At 65.5% G+C, this 12,414-nt stretch overlaps 2 protein-coding genes across 3 annotated transcripts in view; both read right to left on the minus strand.

The window, feature by feature from the left end:
- The window catches only part of MXD4 (MAX dimerization protein 4), a 14,017-nt gene extending 13,408 nt beyond the window's left edge, over nucleotides 1–609 (minus strand). Inside the window, exons 1-2 of the mRNA XM_077750588.1 lie at nucleotides 493–609; nucleotides 45–116 (exon numbers count right to left, since the gene is read on the minus strand). Coding sequence (XP_077606714.1) covers nucleotides 45–116; nucleotides 493–609 — 189 coding nt within the window. The remainder of the gene's footprint in view (nucleotides 1–44; nucleotides 117–492) is intronic.
- Nucleotides 610–5,444: 4,835 nt separating this feature from the next.
- The window catches only part of ZFYVE28 (zinc finger FYVE-type containing 28), a 58,214-nt gene continuing 51,244 nt past the window's right edge, over nucleotides 5,445–12,414 (minus strand). For both annotated transcript variants that reach the window (XM_077750500.1, XM_077750499.1), the window contains 5 exons: nucleotides 11,532–11,665; nucleotides 9,925–10,041; nucleotides 8,606–8,710; nucleotides 6,412–6,515; nucleotides 5,445–5,885 (listed from right to left, as the gene is read on the minus strand). In XM_077750500.1, coding sequence (XP_077606626.1) covers nucleotides 5,754–5,885; nucleotides 6,412–6,515; nucleotides 8,606–8,710; nucleotides 9,925–10,041; nucleotides 11,532–11,665 — 592 coding nt within the window. In that variant the 3' untranslated portion in view covers nucleotides 5,445–5,753. The remainder of the gene's footprint in view (nucleotides 5,886–6,411; nucleotides 6,516–8,605; nucleotides 8,711–9,924; nucleotides 10,042–11,531; nucleotides 11,666–12,414) is intronic.

Genomic DNA, 12,414 nt, shown 5'->3' on the forward strand with positions numbered 1-12,414 from the left:
CGTGGCGCGCGCAGGGACCTGTTGCCCCGGAACAGCCGCGGCACCGGCTCCGCGGCAGCACCGGTCCTCGAGGTCGCTTCGGGGGTGTCTCGCGGGCTGCAAAGCGACAGCGCTTCCTGCCGGACACAGAGTGACCCCAGGAGAGGCCGGAGCTTGGAGGAGGGACGCAGAGGGTCAGAGCCCAAGAGCCGCATCTCAACGGGCAGAGACCCGGAGAGGGAGGGCCCCTCAGAGCTGCCCAGGGGACCCCAGGCCTGAGGAAGGGGGCAGGGATCTGCCGCCGCGGTCCCCAGGGCTCCCAAGGGTGGAGGGCTGCACGCTCCTGTCTGGTCTGAAGACGGGACATTCCAAGGAAGCGCTTTCTAGGGAACAGGGTTGCCCTTCTTGGGGGCGGAGCCCTAATGGCCCCTGACTGCAGGCCGCCGGTAGGACGGGCAGCCCGGAGGCAGCCCCAGCCCGGCCTCGGCTCCCCTTAAGGGTCTTCCTTCTCACCGGCGGTTCAGACTGGCGGCCTGGGCACTCCCGAGGAGGGGCCGCCAGGCTGGAGAGTGTGGGGATAGGGTGGCTGGACCCCTGCCCTGACCCTGCCCAGTCTTCAAAATGCGGCATCGCTGCTGCCAGTGAAACAGAGCAAACACTGTAAAAGTCTCAGCACTTTGTGTCCTAGGATCTGTTGGACGTTTTATGCACCATTTCCTTGTGCATTTCTGAATCCCCCATTTACGGTTCAGGGAACCTGAGGTTTAGGGACCGCCTAGTGTCCCCTCGCAATCCCAGCAGCGGGGGTGCTCGTGCGCCCGTAAATGCGACCCAGGCCTGGTGACACGGGAGCAGGAAGACCTGCCACCCCCTGACCTAACGCTACTCGCTGGGGGTGAGAGCCGCAGCTGTGTGACCAGAGAAACGGGGTTAGGGATGTGCTGTCCTCCCCGCCGAACCCCCGCAGCGCTCGGCAGGACCCAGCCGGGCCCTCGACCCTGCCCTTAGACAGCCCTGCGTGGACACTTAAGACAGCGCCCGGATGTTACCCCAGCCTTTCCCGCTCCTGCCCCAGTTGCCCCGGGACCAGGGCAGAGCCCCTGAGAGCCGTGCGGGATAAAGCAGGGCGCCCAGCTCGGGGAGCGGCCGATGCATTCAGGCCCGGGGCCCGGGCGGCAGAACCCCAGGCTTGCCACCTGGCGGCTGGGATTTTGCAGTCCTGCCAGCCCCGCCTACGTGAAGAGCGGTTCCCGGCCCGATGCGAGCCGGCACCGTGCGGCGGGCGAGCGCCCTGCTGGACGCCCCCCTGCTGACTGCCGCGGGGCGGGAGGCGTGACTGTGGGGCGCACGTGCACACCGCATCCCGGCCTGAGAGGAGGGGGTGGCCCTGCCTTGCCTCTGTCTTCCGCTAGGCCGCGTCAGGGGCCCCTCTCCCAGCAGCACCTGGGACCAGGCCCTCCCCAGGGGCTCCACGCTCCCGGTGAGGGTGGCTGGCACCTCAGTGCAGACCGGGGTGGGGGGGAGTGAGGAGAGAAGTGGCCCATGAACTAGGGGCAGAAGGGCCAGGACCCAGCGCGGGCAGAGCGATCACAATGCAGGCCTAGGGGGCAACCTGCTCACGTACCCCTGCTCCGGACCTGCAGGCCCCCCAGGGCAGGGAAGGCCTGGAGTGTCTGTGTGCCCATCTTTGCCCAGGTCAGGCGCAGGCTCCAGCCTGAGCTACCCTGACCGCACCAGCAGAACGCAAAGCCTTGCTTGTGTGTTTAAGTCTTGGGAATGACATTAACTTTGAGTGACTGCTCGGTGCTGGAATCTGCCCTTCCCCCAAGTCTCAGAGGCAGGAGAGTTTTGTCGACTCCTGCAAGGAGACCCCAGACTCTGCCCTGAGAATATGTGTGTGGGGGGGGAGGGGGTATGCTGCAGTCTAGGAAGGCTGCCTGGAGGAGGTGGCTTTGGGTAGGCCTCTGAGGAGATTAACGCCTCCAGGACTCTGGGTCATGGGGGTGGCATGGGGCAGGCACCTTGGATCCTGCCCGCCTTCCCTCAGCTCCCACTGCAGAGTCCAGGGAACAGGAAGAGCCAGGAATGGCCAAGAAGCCACACACCCCCCCCCATGATGCTGTCAGCCCGCAGCCCCAACCCGGGTGGTCTGAGACGTCCAGCTCCAAGCAGGACCCCTGTTCCCCCATTGCAGACCTCGCCGGGATGTGGTTTGTCCTGCCCGGGGCCCTCTCTGGCCCCTCCTCACCCCTGCAGGCAGCGCTGCAGTCGCCCCCACTGCCCTGGCACCCGGCCTCACCGGGAGAGCAGGCGGCAGGGTGGGGCGCCCCCTGGTGGCCATTAGGGGCTACAGCAGGGACCCTGGAGGGGGCGCGGTCCTGGCCCAAGGAGAAAGGGAGCACACGCATCCACCCTCCCACTTGGCTTCCCGGGATTCTGTTGTTCCATCATCTTCACCAGCGGCGGGAACACCGGGCCCACACGGCTGGTGTGGGGGGCTGCCCGCCCGCGTGTCCAGGGGAGGCGGGCCAGGCCTGAGGGCCGGCTGGCTGTCCCTGGGCATGTTTGTGGGGACGGATGAGCCACAAGTGGGGTCGGGCAGCAGGGCACCTCCAGAGGCCAGCAGGATTTGTAGGGGTGGGAGGGGGGAGCACTGGATGAGCCGAGCCCACTGTGGGGGGGGCAGGGCCAGGTGGGGCGTCCCTCGCGCCCATCTTCATGCTTCCTCCCTGGGGCCCCATGAGTACAGAGCTTTGGGTGCTCTGCCCAGGCCCTCCATCCTCCGCCTTGGTGGCCTGCAGACTGCGTCTGGGTCCTGAGTCCCTGTGACCCCGCCTGTTGCCAGAAGCTTGGGGTGGTGGCGTTGGGGTGCACAGAAGGCCTTCTTCCCAGGGCCTGTGCATAGCCCGGGAGAGGGGAGGCGGGCAAGCCAGACCCAGGTGCGCCCAGCTCCTGCAGCCCCCTGCCCTCCCTGAGGCCAGACGGGGCGTGCTGTGGGCGCGCGCGGACGCCGGCCGAGCCCTGTCTCCACACCTGCCTCGGGAGGGGTCTCCAGGCACAGCCAGCTGGGACAGTCACAGCGCCCTCTGCTTCCGCCTCTCGTGTGCCCCTCCTAAAAGCTAACAATGTCTACCAACATCTTGAGCCTCAGTTTCTCCATCTATGACACAGAGATCCTGCCCCCTGGGGATTGTCAAGGGGAGTAGAGGGGACAGTGCCCAGAAAACGGAAGCAGGAAGGACAGAATGACGGTGCAGAGGGGAACTGGGGCCCAAGCCAGCTTGAAGGGCTGACTCCAAATCTGGAGCTCATGTCTCTCTACCTGTCCCTGTTCCCAAGGTCTCCCAGTCTTGAGCCTCAACTGTGGGTGGGCAGCAGACCATTCCTTCTAGAACCTTCCTGAGTAGGAAACTTAGTGTTGGACTAATCCTCTTCCCACTCCCAGGTCTTGGCTCTGCTCTTGGGGTGTGAATAGCCCGGTAAAAGGGTAGAGTGACCACACATCTCCAGTTTCACACGGAGAGGCTCATGACTCAGACTCTCATTCCTGAACACAAGGTACAGCTAGTCACCCTCACTGGTGGCTCCCATGGCCCCAGAACCTTCCCGCAGGGCAGCTCGGGGGAGGGATGCACAGGGGCAGGCCAAACCTGGCATGGCAGGCTTCCTGGCCCCAGGCCACATCCAGAACCTCCCCATCTCCCTGGGGCCCAGGCCTCTCCCTCCGGGGGGGCAGCTCTGTCTGTGCCAACGGCGGACAGACCGTCTTTCCTGGGTCTCCACGCCTCTCAGCCCGGCCTGGTGAATAAAGGAGGCCACCATGTTTTAAGTCCGGAAGATGACACTGTGGGTGCCTGTCGAGGAGAGGAAGGGGGACCCCACGGTGTCTCTTCATAGAGGGTTCCCTGTAGGGGGCAGACTTCCTGGCTGGCAGCAGAGGTTGCCTTCTCCAGGCGGCTGACCTTCCAGAAGTCTCCATTGTCTCGCCAGTGACACAGCTCAGCCACCCACAGGGTAGGAGGGACTCTGTCCAGGTGGGCAGGGGATGAGGCCCAGACTTGGGCAGCCAAGGTCCAGGTCCCCCTGGACATCCCTTCTCTTCTACTCCTGAAGGACGCAAGAGGGACCCTAGGGAGTCCCCAAATTCTAAACTCTCTTCCGACTCAGGAAAAAAGTGGACCCAGTGGCCACTGGGGTTTCTCACAACCCGCTCTCCATTCTCTGGGGCCCCAGTGTCCACCTCCAAGGGACTGGGCACTCATTTCCCAAGGGACCCACCTCTAAGAGCAGAGGAAGGCCCCGTTGCCGTGGCAACCCCAGGTGGGTGGGTGGTCCCGACCTGGACCATGTGGGGAGGGCTCCAAGGTGGAGTGTCCAAGAGCACCCACCCCCCAACACACGTACAGGCCAGGGGTCTGAGCCGAAGACACATGAGGAAAGGGGCTGGGCAAGTGGGCAGGCAGTGGAGACCCCGGAACCCTCGTAGGGCATGGGGTGGGGCTTTAGGGGGTGCAGGCTGGCCACCCTTCTTCTCTAGGCTTCAATTTCCCCAAGAATGCAGAAGCCCCAAGCCTCCTAGGGAAGAAGGCGAGAACACCATTGCTTCCCGGACCCAGAAAAAGAAGTCCACGTTCACACCAGAAACAAGTGTCTGCAATCCTTAAATAGATTTATGGAAATGGCTTCGAATTACAGCATTTAGAAAATAAAAATAATCTCAATACATAATATTCCCTCCATTATATACTCTCCCCCCCAGAAGCCGTTTCTGTGCATGTGTACACACTGTTCAGCAGTAGTCGGATTTTCTTATAAAAGAAGCAGTAGTTAGCGTCTCTCTAAAAATAAAGCTGCAATCCTCACTGCAATGTGAAGCCTGAGATTTAAGCCTGAGGTGTCCGTGCTGGGGCCCCCTGGCTGCCTCCGCCTGGATGCTGGGCCGCTCTGGGGTCTGAGGAGGTGGGCCAGGGTCCCCGGGGCCAGGGGTCTGAGGGAAGAGGGGAGTGGCAGCAGGTGAGTGACATCTGGTGGTCCTCAGACCCCGCGGGCCAGGGCCCAAGACCCTGGGGGACTGGGTCCCGGTGCTGTGCAGGCAGCGGGCCGGCCCCCATCGGTCAGCAGCGGGGGGCACACAGCGACAGGAGCATGCCTGCGTGCCCGGAGGACCCGGCTGTGCGTCTGCGTCTCCCCCTTCGAGGATGAACAAGATGCCTGCTGTTTGGCCGTGGGAGAGGCGGCACTGGAGAATGAGGTGGGCGCTGCGGGCTCGGGGCAGAGAGAAAGAGTGGGCAGCGCGTGGGGAAGCCCTGTGGGGGTGCCGAGGCTGCCGTTCTCCCGGACGCGTCCACCGTCAGCCCAGGATTAGCCCCGGGTGCAGCGCCGCCTGCTTGGTCAAGAGCCGGCTCTGCGTAGGCCTTCTAGTATGGCTGAGCAGCTCAGCAGGCCCGGCGGGGGGCAGGGGGCAGGGGGGGGAGGGCTGGGGCAGCGGGGGCAGGCGGGGGGGGAGCCCGCCCCTGCCCAGGCAGCGACCCGGCAGCCCGGGGTGTCCTCACGGCCTGGGGCCGACCTCCCGTGGGCCCCTGCAGCTGGCTGGGGTCCCTGCCGGTGGGGAGGCCGGGGTGGAGGGACGGAGGGGCGGGACGTTCTGGAAGCCTGGGCGTCCTGCAGCCTCCTGCAGTGGTGGCGGCAGCTTGATGAAATGCAGTGGAGACCCTCCTGCAGCCAGCGGCGCCCCTCCCTCGGGGACCCTGGGCCCGGCAGGTGTGGGGAGCGCGTCACACGCCCGCCCTGTCGCTGTAGAAGGGTGTGACGTGGAACATGTAGCAGTGCGTGCACACGCGCACCGGCTTCACCTGCCCGTAGCGGGGCAGCGGCGCAGAGTGGGAGGAGCAGCGGGAGCAGAAGATCTGGAATTTGAGGGGCGGGCAGGAGGGCCCGGTGAGCCTGGGTGCCCAGCAAGCCAGCCTGCCCCCCTTGCCTCACCCCTCCCGACCCCAGCGGTTCCCACGCCTCCCCTCCGCGACGGGGCAGGGGGTCAGGGGGCGAGGCTCTGCGGGTGGTCAGGGCCTTCGGAGAAGCCTGGGGTGGGTCATGGCCTCCGGAGGCCAGGCTCACGGAGGGAGGCTCCCAGCCCTACTCCGAGCTGCAGGCTCCTGTCCAGACCCTCTTTCCCTCCCCGTCCCCAGCTCTGAAGCGGCGGGGGCTGGACGCCGCACCCCGGGACCCCGTGGGCCGAGTGCCTGGAGCCCTCACCCTGGGCCAAGTCAGAGCAGGGCCCAGGGCTCGGGGACGGGGCCCCCAAAGGCCTCACCAGTGCCCTGGGGTGTCAGTCCTGACTCCCAGATCCCGTGGCTGGCCCCTGGGGATGACCCCGGCCACCGTCCCTGGGGCTGCGGGCACAACCTCTGGCCGCCTGGCCGCCACGCCCCTTACCTTCCCGCAGCTTCGGCAGTGGTGCTTCCGGCGGATGACGGTGAAGGGCGCTTTGCACGCGGTACAGAAGCCGCAGGCCTCATCTGGAACCCACTCTGGTGGATCTGGGATGAGAAGTGGGGTACGCGTCAGCCAGAGGGAGCCACGAAGCGGTGACAGTGGCAGCTGGTGGGCTGAAGTGGGGGGCCCCAGCGGCCCCCTCCTCCCCTCCGGCCCTCCCCTGGGCTCCAGGTGCTGGTTAAGTCTCAGCAAATTGCTGGCATCAATCGGACAGGGCCTTTGCAGCCGTTGCCAGTGCCTGTTTGCCAGACCCCAGCCACGGGCCAGGCCACCTGGACTGAGGACACGGGCAAGGGGTGTTCCTCAGGGTGACCCTCTCCGGAGCCTCCCTCTGTCAGCACCCAGCCTGGCGGGGCCCTTGGGCAGAGGTGGCGGCTGAGAAATGAAGAAATCAGCCCCCAGCTCAACTCCGGGCACGCTCTGTGGGGGCCCTGGGGACCCTAGCCTTGCCCACCCCTGGCTCCAGAGCAGTTCTGGGGTCCGGATGGTCCCAGAAGCCCAGGCAGACGCCCGGCCCCCCCCGACACATGTGCAGGCCAGGCTGGGGCCCGGGGCCTCCTTCCACACGGATGTGGGGCCCATCCTGTCTCACTTCTAGAGATGCTCTCTGATGGAAGCCTCTCTTGGAGGTTTGCTCAGGGATGTGGGAGACAGGTCAGCGTGGGGAGAAGGGAGCTCCCACACAGCGAGACAGGCGCTTCCCTCCCATTCAGACACCAGGCCAGCACCAACAGCCAAGGGGAAGGACATCTGGGATCCCTCCCTCAGACCACAGCGTGCTCAGAGGTGGTCTGTCCGGCCTCACACGATCCCCAACGCCCAGGTGGGCACTGGCCTGCTCCCCTGGCCCCACCCTCAGCACCTCCAAACAGAGCTCGGCAAGGCTGCTGTCCAAGGAGGGCCTGGGGTCGCCTGGCCTCCCTCCCGGCCTCCCTCCCGGCCTGCCCTGCCCCCCCCCCGGCCCGCCCAGGCCCCCAACCACCTCCCACCCACCTCTCCCGGCTTCCACTCTGGGCCCTGTGAGCTCACCTCAGCGCAGGGAGGTCATTTCTCCTTGCCACCCCTCCCCTGTGTAAAAGGCCCAGGCTGGCCCCACGGAAACCCCGAGAGGCAGTGCTAGCCCCCGAGGGCCGTGCGAGGCCAGGGCCACCAGCTCGGACAGACCCTCTCCTGGGGAGGGCCGTGACTTCCCAAAGACTTCCTGGGCCTGCTGCCCGCTCCTCGGACCAGCGTCCAGGCCCTGTCAGCAGGTGCTCCTTCCAGGAGGGGGTCTGGGTCACCAGCCAGCAGGGAGGGTGCGGCCCTGTCCGCGCACTGGGTAAGCCAGACCTCACAGCTCAGCACCTCCGCTCCTCCTGAGGAGAGGGGCTCCAAGTTCCTGCTACAGGTCCTTTGTACCATTGTGTCTGGTGTTCTAGAAAGAGATGGGAGCTTGTGCCTGCTCCAGACACCCCGTCCCCACAGCCTCTGTCACCCCCAGGGAGGCCCTGAGCCGGGGACGGGCAGGGCCAGCCCAGCCAGCCTGGCACACCAGGAGGGCTGTGGCCTCTGGCCCATAATGGGGCCAACTTTCAACTCCTTCTCAGCTCCACACACACGTGACACCTGGTCAGGCTTGCCACCATCCACCTCCGCGCCCTTCCCAGGTCCCCGGCCCCTCCCCACAGACGTGCTGCCAGCACCCCCACCTACTCTGGACGCCCCCTCCCTGCCCGGCCCCCAGCAGGCCTGACCTCCAAGCTAACAGGGTAGCAAGGGCTCAGGGTTCCCACATAACCAGAGCGCAGCCCGCAGCCTCCTGTGAAGAGGGTGCCGGAAGCTGCGCCTCGAGGCCCTTCCTGGGGAGCAGGGGAATGCAGGCGGGGACAGGTGTGTGCCTGTGCCCTGAGTCCAGCCGCCTCCAGCCGGGGGCCTGTGTGCCCACCCCGGGGGCTGAGGAGGGGATGCTCGCGTGGGGAGCAGCCTTCCCATGGGAGCTACGTGCCCAGAGGGCCTCAGGGGAGGGACCCCCAGGTGGGGAAGCGATGCCTTCGTGGATCTGTATCCAGGGCAGACAGGGGGACAGTCCAGACAGGGTCCTTGCTCTCTGCCCAGCACGCAGCACCTTGGGCCCCGGTCCAGACTCCACACACACCTTCCAAGTCTCCATCTCGGGTTTTGGCTGCCAGTTCAGAGGATGACAGGGTCTCCTGGCACAGGGCACAGTCCTCTAAGGCCGCACTCCGCAGGCTCTGGGTGACTGGAAGACAAAGGGAGGGGTGGGTTTGATGCACAGACACCTGTGCCCGGTACTGCCGCCTCCACAGCCCCGGCAGGGGTCAGCCCCCCCTCAGCTGCAGCCCCACAGTGCGTGGGGTCACCACAGCCCTGGCAGGGGTCAGCCCCCCCTCAGCTGTAGCCCCACAGTGCGTGGGGTCACCACAGCCCCGGCAGGGGTCAGCCCCCCCTCAGCTGCAGCCCCACAGTGCGTGGGGTCACCACAGCCCCGGCAGGGGTCAGCCCCCCCTCAGCTGCAGCCCCACAGTGCGTGGGGTCACCACAGCCCCGGCAGGGACCTTCAGTGCCCGGTGGCATGTGGCCTCCCCCAGCCCCAGGGCCCCCGCACGGTGCCTGTGGAGAGGTCTCCCTGGGCCGTGAACCCTGAGGCAGGCAGGGGACCAGGCCTGGGCATGCGCCGAGGAGCCCACTGTCCTTGCTTGCAGAAGCGGTCCATGTTGTCCATCTTTTCGGAACGTGATGCTTCAGAAGGCGACCCTGCCCAGGATTCCCCGGCAAACAGGGGTCATGCAGCCCGGCATGGCACTACTGGGGGGCAGAGCTGGGTGGGCACACAGGACTGACTCTGCTCCTGCTCCCCACTAGCAAGGAGGGGCCCCGGGGGGACTGGGGGGGGGGCTGCCCGGTGTGCCCAGACGCCCTGTAATGAGGTGTGTGCGTGTGAGGGTGTGTGTCTACATCGTGATGCATTGAGCACATGTAAATATGTGAGGCAGGTCCCATGTGGCCCCAGGATATAAACAGCCACTTCCCCTGTGGAGAGGTGGGGCCTATGTCTCCTCGACTCTGGGCTGACCTTGGACTGCTTTGGAAGACAGAATTTGCTAGAAGTGACTCTATGCCATGTCTGGGCCTCATCTTTAAGAGGAAGGGCACCGTCCCTCCCAGCCTGGTAGCCCCAAGAAGCTGGGTGACCTTGCAGGAGCGTGTGCAGGGGGAGATCAGGAGGTGCTGCGGGCACAGGCTGGTGCATGTGGGGCTGTGAGCCACCTGCAAAGCTGCCAGCGGTGGGGCAGGTGGCCTCTCGGGCACTTCCGGGGCCTGTGCCCCTATGTCCCCTAGCGGAGAGCCTGGCAGTGCTGGGTGCTTCCTGTTTGGAATATGGCATGTTGTGCAGAAGCTGGGTGAGGAGACGCGGATCCCTGGGGTGGGGGACATGCCCTGGGCGGCACTCACCCTTCTTTAACTTCTCCTTGTCGTCTGCTTCTGGCTTGGTGGCCATGACCTCAAAAAGGGTCTTAAGAATACTCCTCAGGTCACTGGCATAGTTGGTCTGCAGCTGGTCAGCCACACCTGGGAGAGCGGGAGGCCGTCAGGCTGAGGCGCTCCGGGGGCTCCACGCCGCTGGCTGCGGCCTCAGGTTTGTGGGGGCGAGAGAGGCCGCCCGGCTCAGGAGTCAAGGGGAGGCCGGTGGAGGGGTGCCTACACCGACAGCCCCCCACGGGCCCTGCTCATTCTCACTCGCGCATTTTATCCTTGCGGTCACGGCCACCACTCCTGAGTGGTCACCATCTCACTGAGGGATGGCCCCAGGGCCCTGAACTGTGCCCACGGCCCACAGCAGCACCTTCGCTGACACGGCCACGTGTGCGTCCAGTCGCGCCCCCTTCGCCGGCAGATGCTGCCCCAGGTGCCCCTGACGGCAGGGCTCCGAGAGGGGCTCCGTGTGGCCGGGAGCCCAGATGGGCCCTGCCCTCTGCCGGACCCCCTGCCATTCCCTGCTTCCCCCCCCCCCCCCNGAGGGAGGACTCCCCCTCCCCCAGTGAGGCCCATTTCTCAGTGAAAAGTGAGGCCCTGTTAGCTCTTCGGTGCAGAGCCGCTGCTACTTATGGCAACGTGAGGGGAAAGCTGCGGGCACCACGCCAGGACGGGAAGCCCGGGGACCCGCCCCAGGGATGCAGGCAGCGCTTCCGGAGGAGGCTTTGTGCATCGGCGACCTGCCAGCCTCCATATCCCTAAACCTCGAAACAAAGCTGTGTGGTCGTCAGGCAGCCGTGTGAAGCCAAGCTCGGAGTCACCCGGGTCCTCCTGGTGCCACGAGGCCTGGCTCGGCAGTGCCCGGGGGGCTCTGGGCAGTACGGGACACCCCCGTCATGGCCCAGACCCTGCAGGGACCCCCAGCCCCCAGGCCGCACTCCTGCCAAGCAGGCCTGGTGGCGCAGGCTGCGGGGAAGCCCGGTCTGGAGGCACCCCTGAACCCGGAGGGAGGGGGTGGGAAGTGCACTCAGGAGCCCCGACCGGGAGGTGGGGGGGGTGGGGACGTTCAGCGTGCACTTTTATATTTTTGGACCACATGGATGTGTTGGTTATTTTAAACACACGAAACTAAAGAGGAGCATTAAAAAGACGTCTTTTTGCTCACGGCCCTCTGAACTCCCCCGGGGAGACAAAACGGGCATCTCCCTCCTCTCCTCCCAGCTGCGGAGCCATCCCCAGAGGAGACAAAACTAGGCAGGATGTACACAAACTGAACAGACCCTCCCTCCCTGTGTGGGTGGCCGAAGTCCCCATGGGAGCCGGGTGGGCTCCCCAATCACAGATGGGGGCCCTAGTTAAGCCTTCCTCCCTCCTGAGCTTGGGGATGATGGAATGGCACTGTGGGGAGACCCCCAGACGGTAGGGAGGGGGTGCTCCTGTGGCCGGGCACCCCCGCCCCCTGCCCAGCAGGGTCCCCCGCAGCTCACCCCAGCCAGGCCCCGCCCACACCCGAGGCCCGACCCAACCGTGCNCTCAGCCAGGCCCCGCCCACCCAAGGCCCCGCCTCACCCCGGGCCCAGCCGCACCTGAAATGCAGACGAACAGGCGGTGGATCAGGTCGTGGCTGCCGTGGAACCTGGACCGGATCTTCTCTCTAGTGGCCAAGGGGGCCGCCTCCAGCCCGGCCTTGTCTGAGGAGCCAGAACCGGCTGCGGGGCGGCTGCACAGAGAAGGAGATACGGGGTGTGGCGGGCACCAGCACGCCATGGGCCCCTGGAGCCTGGAAGCCAGGAGCGAGAACCAAACTCTCTGCCCTGAAGCCTCTCGCTGCACGGAAGCCAAGCTGCCGGGAGGTACAGGTAGCTTCAAGGTCACAGGTAGCACCTGACGAGCCAGCTGGCACAGCAGGGCTCCTGACCTGGCCCTGCCCTGTCTGCCGCCCTCACTTTGCTATAGCCACTCTCAACTCCTTCCTCTCTGCTGGTGTAGACCGCCTGGTGTGGGCTCACATGCCCTTTCTCCCGTTCCCGTTCTCGGATTGACATCATCTCTGACTTCCTCCTACAACTCGCCCACTTACACCATGAGCAAACGCAACTAGTTTGGATAAAGGGTCTTTGCAGCTGAGATCAAGGTACAGGCCTGGAGAGAAGAAAGTCATCTCGGATTATTGGGTGGTCCTAACCCAGTGACAAGTGTCCTTATGAGAGGAGACGCAGGCAGACAGGGGAGAGCAGAGGCTGCACGGCCAGGGTGCAGAGGGACGCCCGCAGCCCCCAGGAGCTGGAAGAGGCGGGAAGCACCCTCCACGGGAGCCTCTGGAGGGGGTGGCTCCGCCAGACTTCGGCCTTCTGGCCTCCCAACTGTGAAGGATGAATTTCCGCTGCTTTAAGCCTCCGCGTGTGGGGCTTCACTGCTAAGACAGGATTCTGTTCCCACCACGCCTGCCCCTGCTCCTCTCCAAGGCGG

This window comes from Crocuta crocuta, unplaced genomic scaffold (assembly GCF_008692635.1).
Source record: "Crocuta crocuta isolate KB4526 unplaced genomic scaffold, BGI_CrCroc_1.0 scaffold179, whole genome shotgun sequence".
NCBI lineage: Eukaryota > Metazoa > Chordata > Mammalia > Carnivora > Hyaenidae > Crocuta > Crocuta crocuta.